Source organism: Sciurus vulgaris, assembly GCF_902686455.1.
Source record: "Sciurus vulgaris genome assembly, chromosome: 2".
Lineage (NCBI taxonomy): Eukaryota > Metazoa > Chordata > Mammalia > Rodentia > Sciuridae > Sciurus > Sciurus vulgaris.
In genome coordinates, this window is record NC_136462.1 from 32,221,796 (window position 1) to 32,242,174 (window position 20,379).

The 20,379-nt window shown below is 37.5% G+C and overlaps 1 protein-coding gene and 1 pseudogene across 15 annotated transcripts in view; one reads left to right on the top strand and one right to left on the bottom strand.

Moving 5' to 3' along the window:
• LOC306653995 (dnaJ homolog subfamily B member 6-like) overlaps positions 1 to 20,379 on the top strand; it is a 420,043-nt pseudogene that overhangs the window by 157,080 nt on the left and 242,584 nt on the right. The window lies entirely within an intron of this gene.
• SIPA1L1 (signal induced proliferation associated 1 like 1) overlaps positions 1 to 20,379 on the bottom strand; it is a 362,908-nt gene that overhangs the window by 73,590 nt on the left and 268,939 nt on the right. For all 14 annotated transcript variants that reach the window (XM_079127085.1, XM_079127079.1, XM_079127078.1 and 11 more), the window contains 2 exons: positions 12,249 to 12,423; positions 3,349 to 3,452 (listed from right to left, as the gene is read on the bottom strand). In XM_079127085.1, coding sequence (XP_078983211.1) covers positions 3,349 to 3,452; positions 12,249 to 12,423 — 279 coding nt within the window. The remainder of the gene's footprint in view (positions 1 to 3,348; positions 3,453 to 12,248; positions 12,424 to 20,379) is intronic.

Genomic DNA, 20,379 nt, shown 5'->3' on the forward strand with positions numbered 1-20,379 from the left:
CTGTGCCCTCATTTCCCCTCCCGATTTTCTTTATGTACCCATATTTAAAACACTCATTACTAATCAGTACAGACTAGTGTAGGTAATCTATGCAGTTATTGTCAATATTTTAGCCTGTCTTATTCCCTCCAAGGAATATGGAAATGAATACGCTGAAATTTGCATATAAGATAAAGCCATTCAAATAAATCTAACCAATATCTGGCATATTATGCCAAGTCCCAACATCTCCAAATCCTCAGTTTCTATAACAACAGTTTTGTTCCATTTTTGTATAAGAAAGAAACTTGCCACAGGGAAGATTTTCAGAGATGAGAACGGTTGAAGCAATTACAAGGCAATTTATGTTCTGGTTTAATTGGCTGCATTCAGAGAAAATGTGGCTAAGGTGTTGCTGTTAGACTTTTTATGTCACAAGCTGGGAGGGTAGAAATTAATAATATTCCACAATGGAGTAACAATTTAAAGGTAGGTTAAATTTCAGGTTTAAACAGCTTCTTTAATTACAGTGAAAGCTGCTTAAGACCACCTTCTGTTTCAGGTTAAATGGTGTTTTATATAGGTGATATTCAAATTCAGGCACCCCAAATCATTCTAAGCCACTGCCTTCTCATGAGGGGATTATGATAGTTTAATTCAATAGTATAAAGAAAAATTGAACAAAATATGTGTTTCTCTTATTTATTTATTTATTTATTTATTTATTTATTTATTTATTTTGGTACCAGGGACTGAACCCAGGGGTACTTAACCACTGAGCCACATCCCCAGCCTTTTTAATATTTTATTTAGAGACAGAGTCTCACTAGGTTGTTTAGGACCTTGCTAAGTACTGAGGCTGGCTTTGAATCACAATCCTCCTGCCTGGGCCTCCACAGCCACTGGGATTAGAGGCATACACCACCACACCCGGCTCTCATACTTATTTTATGGAACTTCTTAAAAAAGAAAAAGAGTTCACTGTGACATTTTTATAAACTATCCATTAGACATAAGGTTACACTTAAAAAACTTTAAAAAAATTCTCTAGTGACATCAAGGTACAATTACATAACAGTAAAATCAATGATCTGTACTGGCTGTCAGCTAGAGAAAAGATGCCTTTTAGATTAGGATTGTGAATTGAAGGTTAGAATGTTTCGGAAATGTACTTTTAACCTTAGGAATTTAAAAGTATCCCAAATTATCTTCAACTGAGGCATTTTACTTCATTTGTAAACATGATATATAATCAGAATTGATTGCTACTCAGAATATTCCAATAATTCAAGATTAGTAACAAATTCAAGATCTTTGACAAGCCAAAAATAACTATACTTATCTATGTATTAAAAACATTCCTGCATAGATGACAATAGGGGGCATAATCTTTTTCCATGTAATGTCATTCTTTCCTCAACATGTGTCTTGATATTGAAAAAGAATGACTTCATGAAGGACCAAACAGAAACAAGTCCATTTAACTCTCCTATGCATAATAAAAGGCAATATTCATTTTTAAAAGAGTGCCAAAAAAAAGGTTTTAAGAAATACATTATTTTCATTTCTTCCATGCATAAAGTCATCTATATGGAAGAAAATTAATTCCTAAAGAATGAGAATTTCTTCCTATTCTTTTTCTTTCTTTGTACTGGAGATCAAACCCAGGTTTCCTCTATCACTGAGCTACAGTCCCAGCCCTTTTAATTTTTTATTTTGAGACAGGGTCCTACCAAGTTGCTAAGGCTGGCCTTGAAAATTTGAGCCTCCTGCCTCAAGTCTCCCAAGTCACTGGGATTACAGGTATGTGTCACCCGCCTGGCAAAAATTTCTTAATATGTAACAGTACTATTTTCTAGGGTCATACATTATTGCTTTGATGAGACCCCAAAATTAAATAATTAAAATAGTTTCCCACTTAAATATCAACTTGAATTTAGTTAGAAATAACTGAATCTTATTATTAAATTTTTTATCCTCATGAATCTCTTCTTTCTCTTCTGAGTAATCAGACAGAATAAGCCTTTACCTCCTCATTAAAGATCATTTATTAAAGTTCTTAATTTTTTTTTAATCTACCAACTGGTCAGAATAAGAAGTCTAGCATATCTTTCTTATTAGCATGGTATTGTTTTTTTGTTTTTTGTTTTCCCCCTCAGAGAAATCTACAACTTGGGGTTTGCATAAGACAAAGTGTCAACAAAGTCCAGATTAGTGAATTTATCTTAAAACAGGTTTATTTCAGATTTATAGCTGATTCATTACTTTGCATCCTATTTTTGATTAATATGATAATCATGAAGGCAAACTTTTGCTACCTAGATTTGTAATTTAATCAAACCTAAAGTGATGAAATGCTAGATTAGATCAGTGTTTGGTGAAATTCTGTGGAAGAGGATGTGATTCATTCTGCAGCTGGCCTGTGTTCTGTTAGCACAACAATTGACAATAAAAAAAATCTATATCCACTTTAAGGTCACAAGTAAAACTGGACTGCTCATGTTTCTAATAGCTTTGAAAGGACAGTCTTCTAGTTCTCAGGCTGTTCTAAATTTCAGTTTGGTATCATTTATTTTGAATTAAAAAAAAAAAAAACACTACCACATATTCTCAAAAACAATACTGCCAGTTTCCATTTTGCTCTGAAACAATCTTACTTCTTAGTCGTTGCATTTTACTATCTCAAATTTTAGTAATGAGACACTGGGCTTTTAGATCTATTTTTTTTTTTTTTTTTTTTTTTGGGTGCTAGGGATCGAACCCAGGGCCTCGTGCTTACAAGGCAAGCACTCTACTGACTGAGCTATCTCCCCAGCCCCTTTTAGATCTTTTTGAGAGAGACTATGTGTGTGATTCACACACATGCAATTATTATGTTAGTTCCTTGCCATCTCCTGATGAAGATGCTAAGACAACATTATTCTGAGATTCCACTGACACTTCTCTCTAGGTTAGTAGACTAACTCTCCTTTGAAATCTAAGCGAAGAATCAGTCCTTTGCTGCTTTCTGCGCTGGTCTCTTGAGAAACTTCACCCACTTCCTGCATGTTCTTTGCAACCCTGCAGAGTCATCTAATCACCATGATTTCAACTTGTTCTCTTCAGATTTCATGAAAACCTCAATCCCCGTGGGTGAAAAGCAAATGATTAATTCGAAAAGTCATCCAGCTGGCTGTTAACCTAGAATCTGTGTCTCTTCATTTGTTTTCAGCTCATTTGCTATTCCTTACCTCCACAAAGCACAAAGCTTCCTGCTGCGGTGACAGGTGCAATACTAAATTCTGGTTTCAGATTTTACAAACTTGTCACTTGGGCTACTGGGGAAAATCAAATAAGGGGGGAAGCACTGATAACATGAGGATCTCTTACCTGTTGCTTGTTGTTGGGTGTGTAGGGCAGCATGGTAGACACATGGAACATAATTTCATAGTCTTTGTATGTTGTGTACAGAGAATGGGTTCCAGTGGAGTCAGCTACAGTGAAAAAAACACAAAATGATGAAAAGAGTATAAAGAATAGGAAAACTAATTCATTTAAGATAAGTACTTCAGGAAAAAAGAAGAAAAGGCAAGGAAATTATTTGGAAAGAAAAGGTCTAAACAAGACCTACTGCAGGTATTAGTACTTCTCTTTTTTTAAAATAACTTATCTTCTTTGGCAGTCTAGGAGGCCTATGGAATTGGATTCCATCTCAGAATAGTATTTGTTAATGAATACAATAAAATATGTGCAATTTCAAAAGAAATCAATTATACTGAAAATGCATTAATTTAAAACTACAATAAAATTTATATATATTACATATATATAAAGATTTAATAATTCATCTATTTCTAATATAATTTTGAAGGAGTGATGAGCACAAGCAATATTCTGAGATAACTGCACCAGTAGATTATGTGATATGAAAACATCTGCTTTCTATGGACAACAGAATCACAGGTACAGCATTTAGTAGTACAATGGTTTATTGCCTCTATTCACAATTGAAGGAATTTCTAAATTTTGACCTAAAGTCTGTGAAAATAATGGCAAAATGATTATCCAACTTCCCTGATTCCTGTTTCACACATAGATGTCAAGTTAAGAAACTTTTTCTAATACTTCCAATTCAAGAACAACAACTCTTCTCAACACACAGATGATAATTTAACAAACCTATAACTCTGAAGAACAAAGGTATTTTAGGAATGTCCAACTTTTTTTTTTTTTTTAAAGACTTAAGTATGTGTTGTACTTTCACCTTCTTTAAGGAGTTGGAGGGGAGACCTTCTACTGCCTAAACAAAAATAGAGTTTCAGAATCAATGTGACCACAAATACTTAGAAACCAGAGAGTTACTCACTACCCAAATCAAAGGGAGTATCTGTTTAGACTTGGAAGACCTGGGTTTACAAGCCACAAAAGGAACAGAAGTACTTTCATTCTGGGCACAAGCCCCATCAACTGTATTTCTGAAGACTTCACTGCATCTTAGAGAAAGATGCTATAAGACAAACAGTTCTCAAAATTTGGCATGCACAGCATCAGTTGCAGAGTCAGTTTAAAAGGCAGAATTCCAGGTCCCAAACCCAGAAGTACTGCATATTAGGTGTGGGGCCTCAAAAGAGAAATCTTTTAAATAAACACTCCAAGTAATTCTAAGGCAGTAGCTCCACAGCAGTAGCTCCATGGCCTTTAGGTACTGCCCCAAGCACAGACTACAATTTTGTCTTACAGACAGCTTTAGAAAGGTATTCTAGATACTTGATTTCAAGCTTGAGCTTATTAGAAGATACTAATTTGGAAGCTAGTATGAAATGCTAGGGTTTAAAAATAAGTTAAATATAGTACAGAAGCAAAGATTATTTTTCAAAAATTGGAGAAATATGTATCCATGTATGACTACTCAAGAAAAGAATCTTATAAATGTCAATGACCACCACCACAAACAACTGCAGCATATTACTACAATAAAGTAGTCAATGGAACGGTTTAAGATTGGTCGTGAGTAAGAACTTATCTATGGTTAAGGATCCCTGCTTATAAATATCTGCAGAACTGATTAGTATATTTTAAAACTTTAAGGTGAATGTGCCATCTTTGATGTGTACTTATCTGTGTTTCAAGTAAATTTTAAGTAAAATTTATGAGCAAGAAAAAAAAGACTGTCATTTATAACATTTTGTTTTATATATCTAATGTAAAAAGAATTACTGACAGAGAAGAAAACTAATATGGAAGACAACCCAATAAATAATTTATTTTTCTGTTTCTAGCCCTTTCTTTCCTCTTCATATCTCATTTCATACAACATATGCTACTTGACTGGCATTTGCCGGGGATCTCTGGAAATCCCACAGTTTTGCTGAGAATTTCCAACACTCTGGAAATGGTTTCAAAAGTTTCAGAGATAAAACCAGGGTCAAAACAAAAATTTCTGAGAAGAAATAAATTCTAAAATTACTATGTACATAAAAGAGTTGTTAAACTTTACCAGGGAGAAGAGAAAAAGAATGTTCACTATATTTTCTAAAAATAAAATAAAATAAAATAAAGCATCCAATATTCTTGTTCTTGGTTTTATTCCCCTGCTCCTCGCCCACCTAGAACTGGGATTTGAACCCAGGGGCACTCTACTACTGAGCTACATTTCTACCCATTTTCCTTTTTTAAAAAAAATGTTATTTTGGGCTGGGAATATAGCTCAGTTGGTAGTGTGCTTGCCTCGCATGCACAAGGCCCTGGGTTCAGTCCCCAGCACCACCAAAAAAAAAAAAAAAAAAAAAAAAAATTATTTTGAGGCAGGATTTTGCTAATAAGATTTCCAGGCTAGTCTGTCTCAGCCGCCCGAATTGTTGGGATTGCAGGTATGAGCCACCACACCTGACTTATTGTATTTTTAGTAACTATGAAATCCTGAAACTATGAAAGTCTTAACAGGATGAAAATTACAGAAATGAATAAAATGCCTTTTTATTTGTCAAAGAGAATATATATTGAGGAATCTCTAAATTACAAAATGTGCTTGCAGAAGAGGGATGGAAAAATAGCACTACTTCATATTTGTCTATGGTGCTTTCACACTTAAATAGCAAATTTGGGATGATATAGGTCATCTCGACAATCACACAACCCACCTCCAACTCACACCACCAGGGAGAGGACTGTACTCACTCATACAGTCCAAACTCGGTGGTTAAGTTACGGCAAGAAAAACTTCCAAGAATCAGACTAGAGGATAAGAAGAAGACGTTGAATAATTGAGGAATGATAATATTCTCAGCTGCTTTAAGAGGTGTAGGTAAGTGACAATATCCTACGTGAAGCATTTCCACTTGAAGATGATATACATAGGTTGATTAAGTCTGCAGACGCAGTTTCCAGGTACAGGCAGTGCCACAGCTGTCCTTGGTTTCTCTTTTGACTCTTTTGCTTTTAGGTAGAGAATGCCTGGATGACACAGTGTATGTGTGTCAATCAGAATGAGGAAAAAGTAATTAAGACTTTCTTGAAACTTCTTCATAGTCATTAAAGAATGTTTAAGAAAAGCTAGATGAAGGAAAGTATCTATGCAAATTGATTTTTGGAAAGTCCTCAATTTTAAATATCTAAGGAGGCTGGGGATGTAATTCAGTGATAAGAGTGCTTGCCTAGCATGTGTGAGGCCCTGGATTTGACCCCCAACACTGCGAGAAATAAATAAACAAACAAACAAATAAATAAATAAATAAAGGAGAAAAGTGATATCAAATATAAGAAAAAAAAATCACAGATAGGATGTGGATCTCATTTTAATCCACAGTTTAAAATACTCTTTTAAAGATCCTATGCTGCAGTGAGATCTCACATGCGTGTCACCTTCCTTCAGGATCAGGGCTGCTCCGAATCGCAGCAGGCACCAGGTATGCACTTATGGAATGCTGGCATGTATTTGAGATGAAGCATGCTTTGGACCCTGGGGTGAATGAAGTAGTTGGGGAAGTGAAGATTTCCACCCTTTCGGCATCTGACATATTTCCTAATTTTAAAAAATGAATCTTTAACCTTGGTCAGGAGATAGGTTAATTTACTTCAAGGAAGATGAGATCAAGAAGCGTTTGTAGTATTACCGTTTGCTATGACAGGCAAATTGACCCTGTGTTAGTTTAAGAACTGTACTTGGGGCTCAAGGCTTCTCAAAATCACTAGCATATTGACACGGACAGAAGAGTGTGGAGTTAGTTCTCAGGAGTCAGCCACTACTATTTTCTACCCGCTGCTCACATTGTAGGATGACTGCAATTACACAATTCCCAGCTTGGAAGTAAGAAGACCTGATCAGGGATGGCAACAATATCACGTGTCCAGTGACTACATACCAGTCACTTTACTTCTATACACTCAACATTCTCTCTGTCGAGAGGATTAAGTATGTGAAAGAGCTAGCCCATAAAAGATGCTCACTAAAAGTGCTAGCAAGAGTGTACAATTTTGTTCGGCTAAAGTTAGAAGTGTAGTTTCCTTAAAAAGAATCCTTCACTCTATAGTGTCGAGAATGCTGACTAGCCCTTTGCTTATACAAAGCATTTAAGTGATGCTAGTTTTATACTTTTCCTTATCAGAGTTCAAATATTCCCAATAAAGGAGGATTCATTTTCTTTATGAAAAACATAAGTTTCTTCCGAGTCCCTGAATTTCAACTGTTTGTTGACGATATCACTGAAAAATGGAGGAGGTGACAAGATTCACTAAACTGCAACGTGTTAAAAAGGGCAGGCTCTGAAGGAACACTTTCTAAAGAGCTCGAAAGGCTCATGGGCGCTGGCCTGACAGGCAAGACTCAGGAAATGACTCCCTGAATAATAACTCATGAGCACAGTTTAAAATGAGGGTGGTCTCCCTACTTTCCAAAAAGAAAATGCTTGGTGAGAAGTTTATTTTTGTATTTATCACACTGTGAGGGAATGGTGATTAATCAGAGGTTACGTCATTCAAATAAGGAGCAGGAAAAAAAGGAGTGAAAAAAAATCTACTACTGAAAATTTCTTCAATAGAAGGCTTGTCCTATGATATATTTATCTGTAGCTTATTTGTCTGCTCCAAGTCCTTATTTCTGAGATGAAGAAATGGACTTTGTACAGATAATTATGAAAAAGAAGAATTGGTCTAATAGCCCCATCAATCCTTTCCTTCCCCAGCCTCTCTCTCCTTCATAGAAGTAAATCCAAATATAATCACAACACATGACAAGTAGAGCTGTCTCATGAGATTAGTCTAAGAGACTGAGAGAGGAAAGACGGAACCAAATGCCCAGGCTTGGGGCTCACACTATGCTCTCTGCACACTTCATTAACCATACCCACTAGGATCTGTTCTACTTCCCTAATGCTTACCAGCTATCTAAGCATGGGCATGTTGGTAACTCTAAAGAAGCCAATTCTGTTAAATGGTAGCTGGCAGTTTTGCAGGGATTCAATGAGATGGCACCTATGTACACAAAGCATCTGGGACTTGTGCTCCCAGCCATACATAACAGGGCACTGGGTACAGGACTCATTTTCCCACTGTCAGTAATGAGAAAAAGTGATGAAATGCCTGAGCCAAGTGTTTTCAAACAGTGGGCATGAGGCAGCATTAGAAAGGGATCTCTAAGAAAACTGAAGAAGCTGGCTATTTTCTACCTAGGGGCACTTTCAAGATAATAATAAAAGGCAGGGCGCTGAAGGCAGGAGCCAGGAGAGGCTGGAGTTCAGGAAGACTGATATGTGCTGGGCACAGAGCCTAAGAGGAGGAAACCTCAGAGCAAAAGATCAGAAATCTCAAGAGGGGTCCCCTTGAGTCCTGGGGTGAATAGTAAATTGCAGACAGGGAGTTGAATTTCAAAAGCAAAGAACTGTGAGCCAAACAACTACCATGGTTCATGCAGAGTTGAAAAACATCTGAGCTCTGACCAGAAATATTAGGCACCTCATAGAATGTACAAGTATTCCAGGTGCAAAAAAGCCATGCCTTAGTAATAGATCCAAATTAGCCAGAGATGAAGGGTTATCCTAGGCAGGCTTTAACAAAGCTTAAAAATCAGGTTCACGAAGATCAAGCTGTTCTGAAAATTAACTGCCTGCCCAAACAAAACTCAACTCTAAAGACAACAAAATCCAGACACTCAATGATCAAACATTCACAATATCTAATATCTAATAAAAATAACAAGACACATGAAGTAGTAAAATGCAACCCAAAGCAGGGGAAAATTCACTAATAGAAACCCAAAATAACAGAGATGAAGACTTTAAAACAACAATTATAAAATATTCAAGGATTTGGACGTGATCCTAATGAGGAGAGAATGCAAGGTAGAAAAAAAACTACCAAATGCAACTTCTGACTCTAATGATTATGATACCTTAACAGAAACTGGATTAAATTAACAATGAATTAAGATGCTGGGGGAAAAAACACACAATAGGCTTGAAGAAGTATTAGTAGGAATTATCCAAACTGAAGCACAGAGGAAAAAAGTTTGAAAAAAAAAAAAAAATAAGCAGAGCCTCATCACCCTACAGTACACAAGAAAGTGACAAAACACATGTGTAACTGAAGACTCAGCAGGAGGTAGAATAGAAGAAATAAAGGAGTAAGTTAATAGCAAATAACATTTTAATGAAATACACATCCAAGGATTCAAGTGAGATCTCCAGTGGGAATTATTCCTTAGGAGCATTTGTTCCAGAATTGTTAAGGATTACACAACACAAAATAAAGTTAGGCAAAATGTGATGAGATTATGACTGAGCACAGAGTAGTCTTACTTCCGGTGGATCAGGGCCAGGTCAGCGGCTACTGAACGTACAGAGGCTGGCCATTGCCTATTTATGTGGCCTATTCCTATTTGTATATCTGTGGTTCTAGAAATTGAACACAGGGCCTCACACATGCTAGGTTAGTGCTCTACCACTGAGCTACATTCCCAACTCCTTGGTGGTCTATTCTTATTTAACAGAGGTTTAAAGAATGAGACTGGGTTTTGATTATTAGCTCAGGATATTTTCCATATTGCCGTAGCAGGAGCTATCAAGTGAAAACACCATCCTTAGGTTTCATTTGTTAGGAATCTATACCCTGCTATGGTTGGATAAGGTTTGAGTGTGTCCCCCAGTGGTTCATGTGCTGGAGGCTTAGTCTCCAATGGAGGAGTATTAACAGGTGGTACGGCTGGGTATGATGGTACATGCCTGTAATCCCAGTGGCTCTGGAGGCTGAGACAGGAGGATCTTAAGTTTGAGGTCAGCTTCAGCAACTTAGTGAGGCCCTAAGCAACTTAGTGAGACCCCGTCTCTAAATAAAAAATAAAAAGGGCTAGGGATGTGGCTCAATACTTAAATGCCCCTGGGTTTAATTTCCAGTATCAAAAAAGAAGGTGGTGGACCCTTTAAAAGGCAAGACTCGGTGGAAAGGGATAAGTAACTTCTTCACTGGAAGCATTATTCTTGGAAGGGATTAGCATTGGTCTAGCAGAGTAAGTTTCCATAAAAATGGATAGTTATAAAAGGAGTAAGAATGGCCCTTCCATTTCTGCCTTCCTGTCTTACCATGTGACCTCTTACACATGTGCTTTCGCCACTATATTCCATCGACCACTGAGGCCCTCACGGAGCCAGACAGAAGCTGGCCCACTGCTCTTGAACTGTGAGCTCCCGAACTGTGAGCCAAATAAACCTCATTTCCTTACAAATTATCCAGCCTCAGGTATTTTGCTACAAAGAAGAAAAGCACACTAATACACACTCTGAAAGGGCAGAAAAGGAAACTGAATCCTCCTCAGGAGATGTTTTAAATGGTTGAAGTACTTTTCAGTGAAAAAGAACACTTCCTTGCTAAATGCATTTACATAATTCTAAAACTGTGCAGTTAGAGGCAGTTTGCCAATCTAGGTTTATCTCCTTCTAGCTTCAAAGTTATTGGGATATTGGGGCAAAATTTGCACAAAGTGCCTATTTTACTTATTCCATTGCCTTCTTAGATGGGACACTGCTTAACTATATCTCAGCTATACATTTCTCACATTATCCTTCATCATGAGGAGGTGGCTGGGTATGTATAAATATACAAATAATACACATTCTTATCAACTCCCCATCTGACCACTCATTTACAAAATCAGGATGCTTAATATGTTTTCTTCTCAGATTCTTTCAACAGCTCTTTATGGTGATGATGATTTATACAACATAACAAATTGGGACAACAGGCTGAATACCAGAATATTTTGGATAAAAAGGCTTACAGAGATTTAACATTTTATGCAGTTGCAAGCACAGTATAGAACATTAAAATTATTTAAGAGGCTAGGCTATTTATGGGTTTTAATAGTCTCTCTTGCAAGTCGTTTCCAAGTTGGCAACAGCAAAACCATGGCAACAGGAAATTCTTCCTGCAGTGGAGTTTATGAATGCTTTTCTGTTTTCATGACTCAACTCCTTATTTAATTTCCTGTACAGAAAATAAGAGAGATTACTATAGAGTGCAATACAGAAGTGCTAATCCAAAGACCCTCTCAAAGAAAAACAGGTCACAGGTGTCTATGGATGAATTTAGAGATAAAATTAAAAACTGCCTCCATGGAGACATGCAGCAGAAGCCAACATATCCTAACCAAAATAGATATTTGAGAACTTAACTATTTTATTGACACTTGGGGAATGGGAGTGGACAAACCCATGGGTTCATGCACTATAATTAAACAGATGCTTCATTACTGTGCTTTTAATCAACATACTATATTAGCCAGACTAAAAAGTTTATTTCCTTGGAGATTAAGATAGACCATGGACAATAATAATAAACAACAAAAACCCTCCTAGGTATTCAAAGAATAAAAAAACAAGTAGAACATACGAAGCCTGACTACATGGCTAAGCATGTGAATTATGAAAATGAATTAATGAAGTAAAAAATTCTAGGGCTTGCAATCAGATGGTTGTAAGTTCCTGCAGTTTTGAATCGCCCCAGCATTCAGCTAATGTGATGAAACTTGTGCAGTGCTATCCTGGAGGGATTCTGTATGATCTGTGTCTGCTGCCTTACCCCCTCCACACCTCTGGCATTATTTTCTTGCAGTTCAATTCTGGCTACTTTGATTATGTGCTTCGACTGCTCTGGTGCTACATTCTTTCTCTCTGGCTCTCTCGCCTCCATCGCCTGCAATTTTCTGCAATAAGTGGCAATGCTGTTTTATGGATCATCTGGCAGATGCACATCAGCCTAGCAGGCAGAAAACAAGCATGGTGGGAGGTATAAGAATTCCTTACTTTTGGTGTCAAGCTGTGCACGATACTTCTCAAATCCTTTTAGCCGAACTCGTTCTCCCAACAGCTGAAGGAATTCCTCGAAGGCTGGGCCCGCTGCCTCGTTGTTGTACATTTCCTCTTCTGTGCTCTGTCCTGCTTTGCAGTACATGATGCCCACTTTCTGCTGATAGTTGAGCTGTGGAGACAGGCAACACAATGCATAGGAATGTAGGCAGGTATTCTTTGTCACACTTAAATGCTCAAAGTCCTGGGACATAAGCCCAGCAAACAGCTAAAACCTTCCTTCTCTTGAAATCCTTCTGTTTTGATTCTTCTGTATCTGATCCAAAACTATAGTGGAACATACATCTATAATGCTCATGAATGAAGAGAAAAAGGCCAGAAAAATAAATTCAAATGTCCTGCATGTTAGGATTATACATCGTTAGAACAGATGTTGATATTTGGGAATATTTCTTTTCACAGATTACAAAGTACAAAATGAGACTTTAAAAAATGGTCTAACAACAAAGAGCCATTTTTTTATAATGATTACTCCCTTTGAAAAAGTGAAGCCTTTGTGAATTTAAAATTAGAGATCCACTTTAAAAGTAAAACATACTTTAAAATAAGTTTTTTTGCACTTAAACGTTCATTAATACCCTTGGTTGGTTTTTGTTTGTTTGTTTTTGCAAAATTAGAGAAGATTTGTCACTCAAGACCATTTGTTCAATATATTAAATTATAAATCTTGGTTATAATTTTGTCAAAACACTACCATCATCGACAAGGTACTTAGAGAAATTTCTATTCCAAATATTTTTCTAAAAGTTGAGAACCTGAAGAGAAACTCAAAAAGAGGCTTCTAAATGCAAATCAACAGGTGGCAAACATTCCTTATTCAAATACAGTTAAAATGAAGCACTCGCCAGATTTAAATAGGATATGACACTAACTGAAACAACTATTCATCACTGGAAAGTCTAGTCATGCTGGGCATGGTGGCACACATCTGTGATCCCAGTGACCTGGGAGGCTGAAGCAGGAGGATCGCAGTTTGAGGACAGCATTTGCAACTTAGTGAGACCCTGTCTCAAAAAAACTTTTAGAAAGGGCTGGAGTATAGCTCAGTTGTAAAGCACTTGCCCAGCATGCTTGAGGCCCTGGGTACAATTGCCAGTAACAATCATACCAAAAAAAAAAGTAGAGTCAATCTTAGGAGAAAACTGGACATTTAACTAGAAATTAGTTTGCAATATAGAAATTTAGTGGCATCAGGACAATTTTTAACCCTTTCTATTTCCAGACTGGCACTGCAGCCACTCTGTTAATAATTTTGTATCTAATCAACAGAAAAGGAGAATGGAAAACATGAATTTTTTTTAATGTTTTAAGTTGTTGATGGGTCTTTATTTTATTTATTTATATGTGGTGCTGAGAATCGAACCCAGTGCCTCACACAAGCCAGACAAGCACTCTACCACTGAGCCATAACCCTAGCCCCAGAAGAGGTGAAATTAAAAATAAATAAATAAATAAATAAAATATTTTTTAAGAAACAGGGCTTTCAAAGGAATTAAAATCAGCATACTACACAGTGACATATTCACGTCAGTGTTCATAGCAGCTCAATTCACAATAGCAAAACTATGGAACCAACCTAGATGCCCTTCAACAGATGAATGGATAAAGAAAACGTGGTATGTATACACAATGGAATATTACTCAGCCTTAAAGAAGAATGAAATTATGGCATTTGCAGGTAAACAGATGGAACTGGAAAAGATCATGCTAAGTGAAATAAGTCAATCCCAAATAATCAAAGACCAATTGTTTTCTCTGGTAAGAGGATGATGATCTATATTGGGTGTGGGTATGAAAGAACGAAGGAACTTTGGATTGTACAGAGGGGAGTAAGGGGAGGGGTTTGTGTGAAAAAAAAAAATTTTTTAAATATTTATCACTGTCCAAAAAAAAAAAAAAAAAAAAGTTAATGAAAACAAATAAATAAAAGTTAAAGAGAGAAAGAGAGAGAGAGAGAAAGAGGGCTTTACTTTGGGGGGAGGGCTTTACTGTATTGCCCAGGCTACCTCCAAACACCTGGACTCAAGTGAGCCTACCTCAGTCTTCTGAGTGGCTGGGATTACCTGGCACTGTGCCTAGAAGGAGAAATTTTAAGAACTAGTGTTTACTAAATACCTACTATATGCCAACACCATGCACAGTGTCTAATATGATTATCTTCCTATTCTCACAATAGTCCACAATGCAGATCTTACTTCTATTTGACAGAGAAGCAAAGTAAATGTCATAAAACGGAAGAGAAAGGAACTAGCCCAGGAAGGAGGGACACAAGATTAAAAACTGTAGTTTATGGATATGGCTTTGTTAAATATCACTAGGCCTTGACCTGTCCTGCCCCATTTCTATCACTGCACAAATTGGTCCATAGCTTCTTATTTACAATTCTGAAACCAAAAGGTAAAAACCAAATCTAAGCAAATACACTTAGCAGTAAAATCTGTTATGGAGCTGACATCAGTAATTTTAATTTATTCTTCCTTGTGTGAATATTCATATTTCTCCCTGCATAAATATTCATATGCTTGATTGTGGGGTGCTGTCCCAGATCCTACCAGGAGTATTAATATATGGGCATATACTTTTTGTTATCCTTCTAAAATTTAAAGATTTCTGAATTCTGAAACAGACTCAGCCCCTGCCATTGTACATGGAGGGAATATGGACCTAAACTATTGTTTCTAACTTTCTAAACCAAATGGTTCATGATAGTTGAAACATGGAACTGCACTGGGAATAAACCTTTGCTTGCTCTCTCCCCATCCTCAGTACCCTGCACTGCTGACAAGGAAGCTCAACAGCCTTCACGTGGCTTGTAGATACCAGGGCTCCCTGGGAGTTCTGTAATTGCACAGAACTGATGCTGCTTAACTCTGCCTACTCCTGTGGGTGGAAGGTAAAATTCCAAGTTTGAAACTCACAAATAGCTGGATAAATTGATGTTGAATATTTTTAAATGCATATACACGTTGACATGATTGCTGCTTCATTTAAATTATTAACAGGAACATGTGGGACTTTTTGCATGCCACCCTTAGGAAAAAAACGAAACAAAAATCAAGATTAAACTTGCTACACTGACATTTAATACTGTCCTCAGGGGTTAAATGAGTAGGCTAACGCTAGGAGGGCAATTCTCATGGGTAGAGGTTTTTCTTGGCTTTAAAATCAGTTGAGTTCCCTATTAGGGCTTGCCAAATAAAGAACTGGTGATAGGCTTTATGTCTCTCTCTCTCTCTCTCTCTCTCTCTCTATATATATATATATATATATATATACATATATTTTTTTTTTTTTTTTGGTACCAGGGATTGCACCCAAGGGTGCTTAACCACTGAGTCACATCCCCAGCACTCTTTCTGAATTTTTTTGAGATAGGGTCTCACTAAAGTTGTTAGGGTCTCACTAAGTTGCTGAGGCTGGTTTTGAACTCATGATCCTCCTGCCTCAGCCTCCTGAGCTGCTGGGATTACAGGCCTATGCCACCATGCCTGGCAGCTTTATGTCTATTACAAAGAAGTCCTTAACACAGACAGGTCCAAGGACTGAGCAGTGCCTGACTTTCTTCCTGCAGGAAAAACTGTCAAAGAGATGACAGAATAAGGATGGGGGAGGGAGTTCTTTGTTGTGTGGCTGTGCCTCCCAGATCTGCCTTTACATGCAAACAATGTAAAGTCACTCTGCTCAACAGAAAAATTTCAGTGATGCTGGACTTGTGGATGCCTTTTTTAAACTTTTAGATAAAGCTTAAGATTTCACTGTGAAACATTCAAAAGGATTCACTTTATCTATTTAAAAAAAAAAAAAAAAAAAAACAGTTTGGTGTGGAAAGAAGATAAGTAAGGAAACCTCCCTGAAAGCACTGGACAAGCAGACTTCAAGGACATAAAGACAATGTGCCCTTCTTTCATTGATTCCTTATACCCATACCCTGGTGAGTTCCTACAGAGAGAAGGGAAGAATCAACTGGTTTTGCTGGCTTGAAAGGAATGCTCCTTTAAGGGGATTAAGAAATTCACTAGAATGTCAAATTTCCTCCAGTGTGGAACTGTGCCAAATGCCGCCTGCTCTGTTCTCCTCAGGTGACAATCTGACTGTATCCTTGATTTCTACTCCAATTAAACTGAATGTAGGTGGCTGGCAGTCTGAACTCAGGCTCTCGAACCCTTAGTTAGTAAGCATCTTCCTTGAAAGAACGTGAGACGTTCTGAAGGAGTAGCTAAGGGAACATAACCAGAAACGTTCTGAGAGAGGGAGCAAACGGCCACCGAGTAAGAGCAGCGGCTTGCTGATTCCGGACCATTATGAGGTTATATAAAAGCGTATTTTTTTTCTTTGAGAAACACAAATGTATCCATGTGGGTTTATGTATGTGAACACACAATATTTAAATGTAATGCTTCTGACAGAGTAACCATGTCAACCTGGAGCACACTGGGTTTATCCAGTTTTGCTTTGGATAATCTCTAGGTCATTTAATTAAGTGATTGTAATTCCATGCTTGCAGATAAACTGTTCATATGGAACACTGATAGAACTGTTTGGGTACTAAACAAATGTTTCTGTTTGTGAAAAAAAAAGAAAAAGAAAAAGACCATCAGTCAAACAGGACAAAGGCTTTGAGATAAAGGTTTTGACTCTCAGCAAAGTAAACAACTACGGAAACTGATGTGGACTTCCACAGCTGGGAAGCACAGTACAAACCTGACTCTCTCTCATGAAACAAGCACTTCAACACAGAATCAAATCAACAGATACAGGCTGAGCATCCCTAGCCCCAAAATTCAAAATCTGAAATGCTCTAACATCTGAAACCTTCTGGGTTTGCTGTGATACTCAAAACATTTCAGACTTTGAGTTTTCAGATTAGGGGTGCTTAACCACTAAAGTCTGTGTGCATATTCCACAATCTAAAAATCTGAAATCAGAAACACACCAGACCCAAGCACTCTGGTGAGGGAATAGCCCACCCATACTGCACTGCGACTGACCCAGTCCTAGGTGCCTGGAAAGATGGCTGCAGAAGTCACAGCTCTTTACCAGCAGGAACAGTTTGAATCTTCACCAGTAGAAACAGAATGAAGGTCTCAGATACCCCTCAAGAAGTCTCAAACTTATACCCCATCTTCCCCAGTGTTACAGCCATCCAGGACACTGAGTGACACACACCACAAGGACAACCCTGTTTTAATGAAACCTTTAATATTTAATCTAGAACGTTAGGAGGTGTGACATGCTGGAGGTCTGTCACTGTGCAACAGTTCTCAAAGTGTAGACCATGAACTCTTGAGGGTCTCTGAGACTCTTCTGGGGGAGACCCATGATGTCGAACAGTCTTGACAGTAACATCAAGAGGCCACTTGATGTTAGCACTGATGGTGAGCCAAACTGCTGGCACCTCACACAAGTCACACCAGTGACACAACTACACCAGCACTCGTGTGTTCTATTTCACTGCTGTACACCCGCCATCACCCCGAAAAGTGCAGGTGAGAATGTCCTTGATGAATAGTGATTTTCATTAAGTCGACACACGCGGGCACACAGTCTTTAATATTCTACGTGATGAAATGGGGAATATTCACGAAGTCTCTGTTGCCTACTGAAGTACGACAGAGACCTCAAGGAGAAGCCCTTGTTTGAATGATCTGCAAGCTGAACCAGTGGCTTTATTCACAGAAGGCTGTGGGGGACAGAATGATTCCCCCCTCATCCAGCTATCTACATCCTAATCCCTGGAACCTGTGTACATGCATTTGTAGTGTGGTGGTGGAGAACTAAGTTTATGGATGTAATTAAGATTGCTTATCAGCAGACAGGGAGTGTATCCTGGATTACCCAAGTGGGCTCGATGGCCAAAATGTCCTGAAAAGTGGGATGGGGGGGTACAGGATGATGGGTGATTGTCAGCAAGAGATTAACACTGGTGGCAGGGTAACAGGGATGAAACACTGTTAGATTCGAAAAGGGAGGCAGAGAACTGTGTGCAGTCTCTAGAAGGTACAAAAGTAGGATTCAGAATCATCCCTAGAGCTCTAAATTGGGGTAATCTGTTATAGGAAAAATAAAAAATGAATTAAAACAATTTTTGTTTGAAAGAAAAACCAGCTGACAAACTGTGGTTACCTAGACTGTATATCTAGAGGCATTTTTCTTGGAAATAAAAAAGGGAGCTTGTTACTTCAAGGAAAACAACTAACAATATTTCTTGCTGATTACAGAATTCAAACATTACAGCAAAAATTTTAATTGTTAAAAACTTGTACCTATCACTATGAGCTTGAGAGCTTCCCAACTTTAAAAACTGTTCTAATAAGACCAAAGTTTATATTAACAGTGGGATATTTTTGTTGTTATAAACTAAGTCAACACTTAGAAAATCTGCATAAGAGAACCAATATTTTCCAAATGACTGACAGATGGAGTTATAAAATCATGTATGGGCAAAAGACCCATCAAAAGTACACAGAAGTCAATGAATTTTTAACTTAACTGAGTACACTTAGGTTTTCAGGTTAATTCAGATTAATCTTTAGGAAACTACCATTTGTTGAGTTTGATGCTATATCAAAGAAAAATATCCACAATTACCTGGGAAATCATGAAATACTCCTCCTGCCCTCCAATTACTGAAGATTGAACCCAGGGCTGCTCTATGGCCGAGTGACAATCCCAGACCATTTGTAAAAATTCGAGGAGGCTGACCTTGAATTTATAATACTCTGGCCTCAGCTTCCTCCAGAATAGCTGGGATTACAGGTGGGCACCACCAGCTACTCCTTCCTTTTCAAAGCACATACACTGTGTGAGGCCAGATTTTCTTCATCCACTCCAACCAAAACAACAGATTGCAACAGAGAGACAGCAGAAGCAGATGTTGAGTCCAACTGCCTTCTATTAAGGCAGACATTAAAGAGATTTGCAAAAATGTTCAACAATACTATTCTTTCACTGACATTTTTTAGACTTTTTTCATGAAATATAACATTATTTATATTAACATACAATTGCTTTATTATTGCAATTTTAAAAAGAATCAACTCAATAATTAATATTTCCCCGTAAATTTTAATGAGGTAAATGAATGCAAACAGAAAAGTAACATAAGCAAAAGTTCTTGGGGGTCCTTGATAACTTTTAAGGGCATAAAGATATTCTGAGACTAAAAAAGTTTGAGGCCCCCCCCAAAAAAAGATAAAAATAAAAAAAATTTTTGAGTACTATTATCACTGTACTTCATTTTGCCTTTCTTTAATGACTAAGGAAATGAGGTACCTTTACCCATGTTTATTGGTTATCTTCTTTTTTGAAGAGAAGATAACCCAAAATTTTCCCCTTTGGCTGCAGTTAAGATTTTCTCTTAGATGGGCCCAGTGGTACATGCCTGTAACCCAGCTTCTTAGGAAGCTGAGGCAGGAGGGTCACAAGTTTGAGGTCAGCCTCAGCAAATTAGCAAGACCCTGTCACAAAATAAAATGTAAATGGCAGGGAATGAATCTCTGTAGTAGAGTGTTTGCCTGGTAACCCAAGACCTAGTTTGAATTCCCTGTGTGTGTCTGTCACACCCCCCGCCCCTAAAGAAACAATGCATCTTGATGCAGTTTTCTATGTTTCTTATTCTTGAATATGTGAATTTAGAGTTTACATCTATGAAAAATTTGGAGCCATTCTTTCGTCTTTTTCAGGTGCTTTCTAACTCCTTTGGGGACTCTCTTATGTATTGTTATGCCAAGGTGAGAGTCTCATCACATTCATGTGGGTTTTTTGGCTGCTTTTCTTTAATCTTTTGTATTTAATTTGGAATTATTTCTCCTGTTGTGTCCTCAAATTCACTAATCTGTTCTCTTGCATTGTCTAATTATTGTTGATCCTAAACAGGACATTTTTTGACTCTGTGACATTGTACTTTCACACCTACAATTTGGATTTGAATTTTAATGTGTTCCAGATCTCTACTTAAATGTATTCAACTTTTCCTCCAGCTTCCTCATATACAAAAAGAAATTTGTGTCATTGTGGTGGGTTTTGATTTGATCCCCCCTTACTATGGGTCATATTTTCTTGCTTGTAA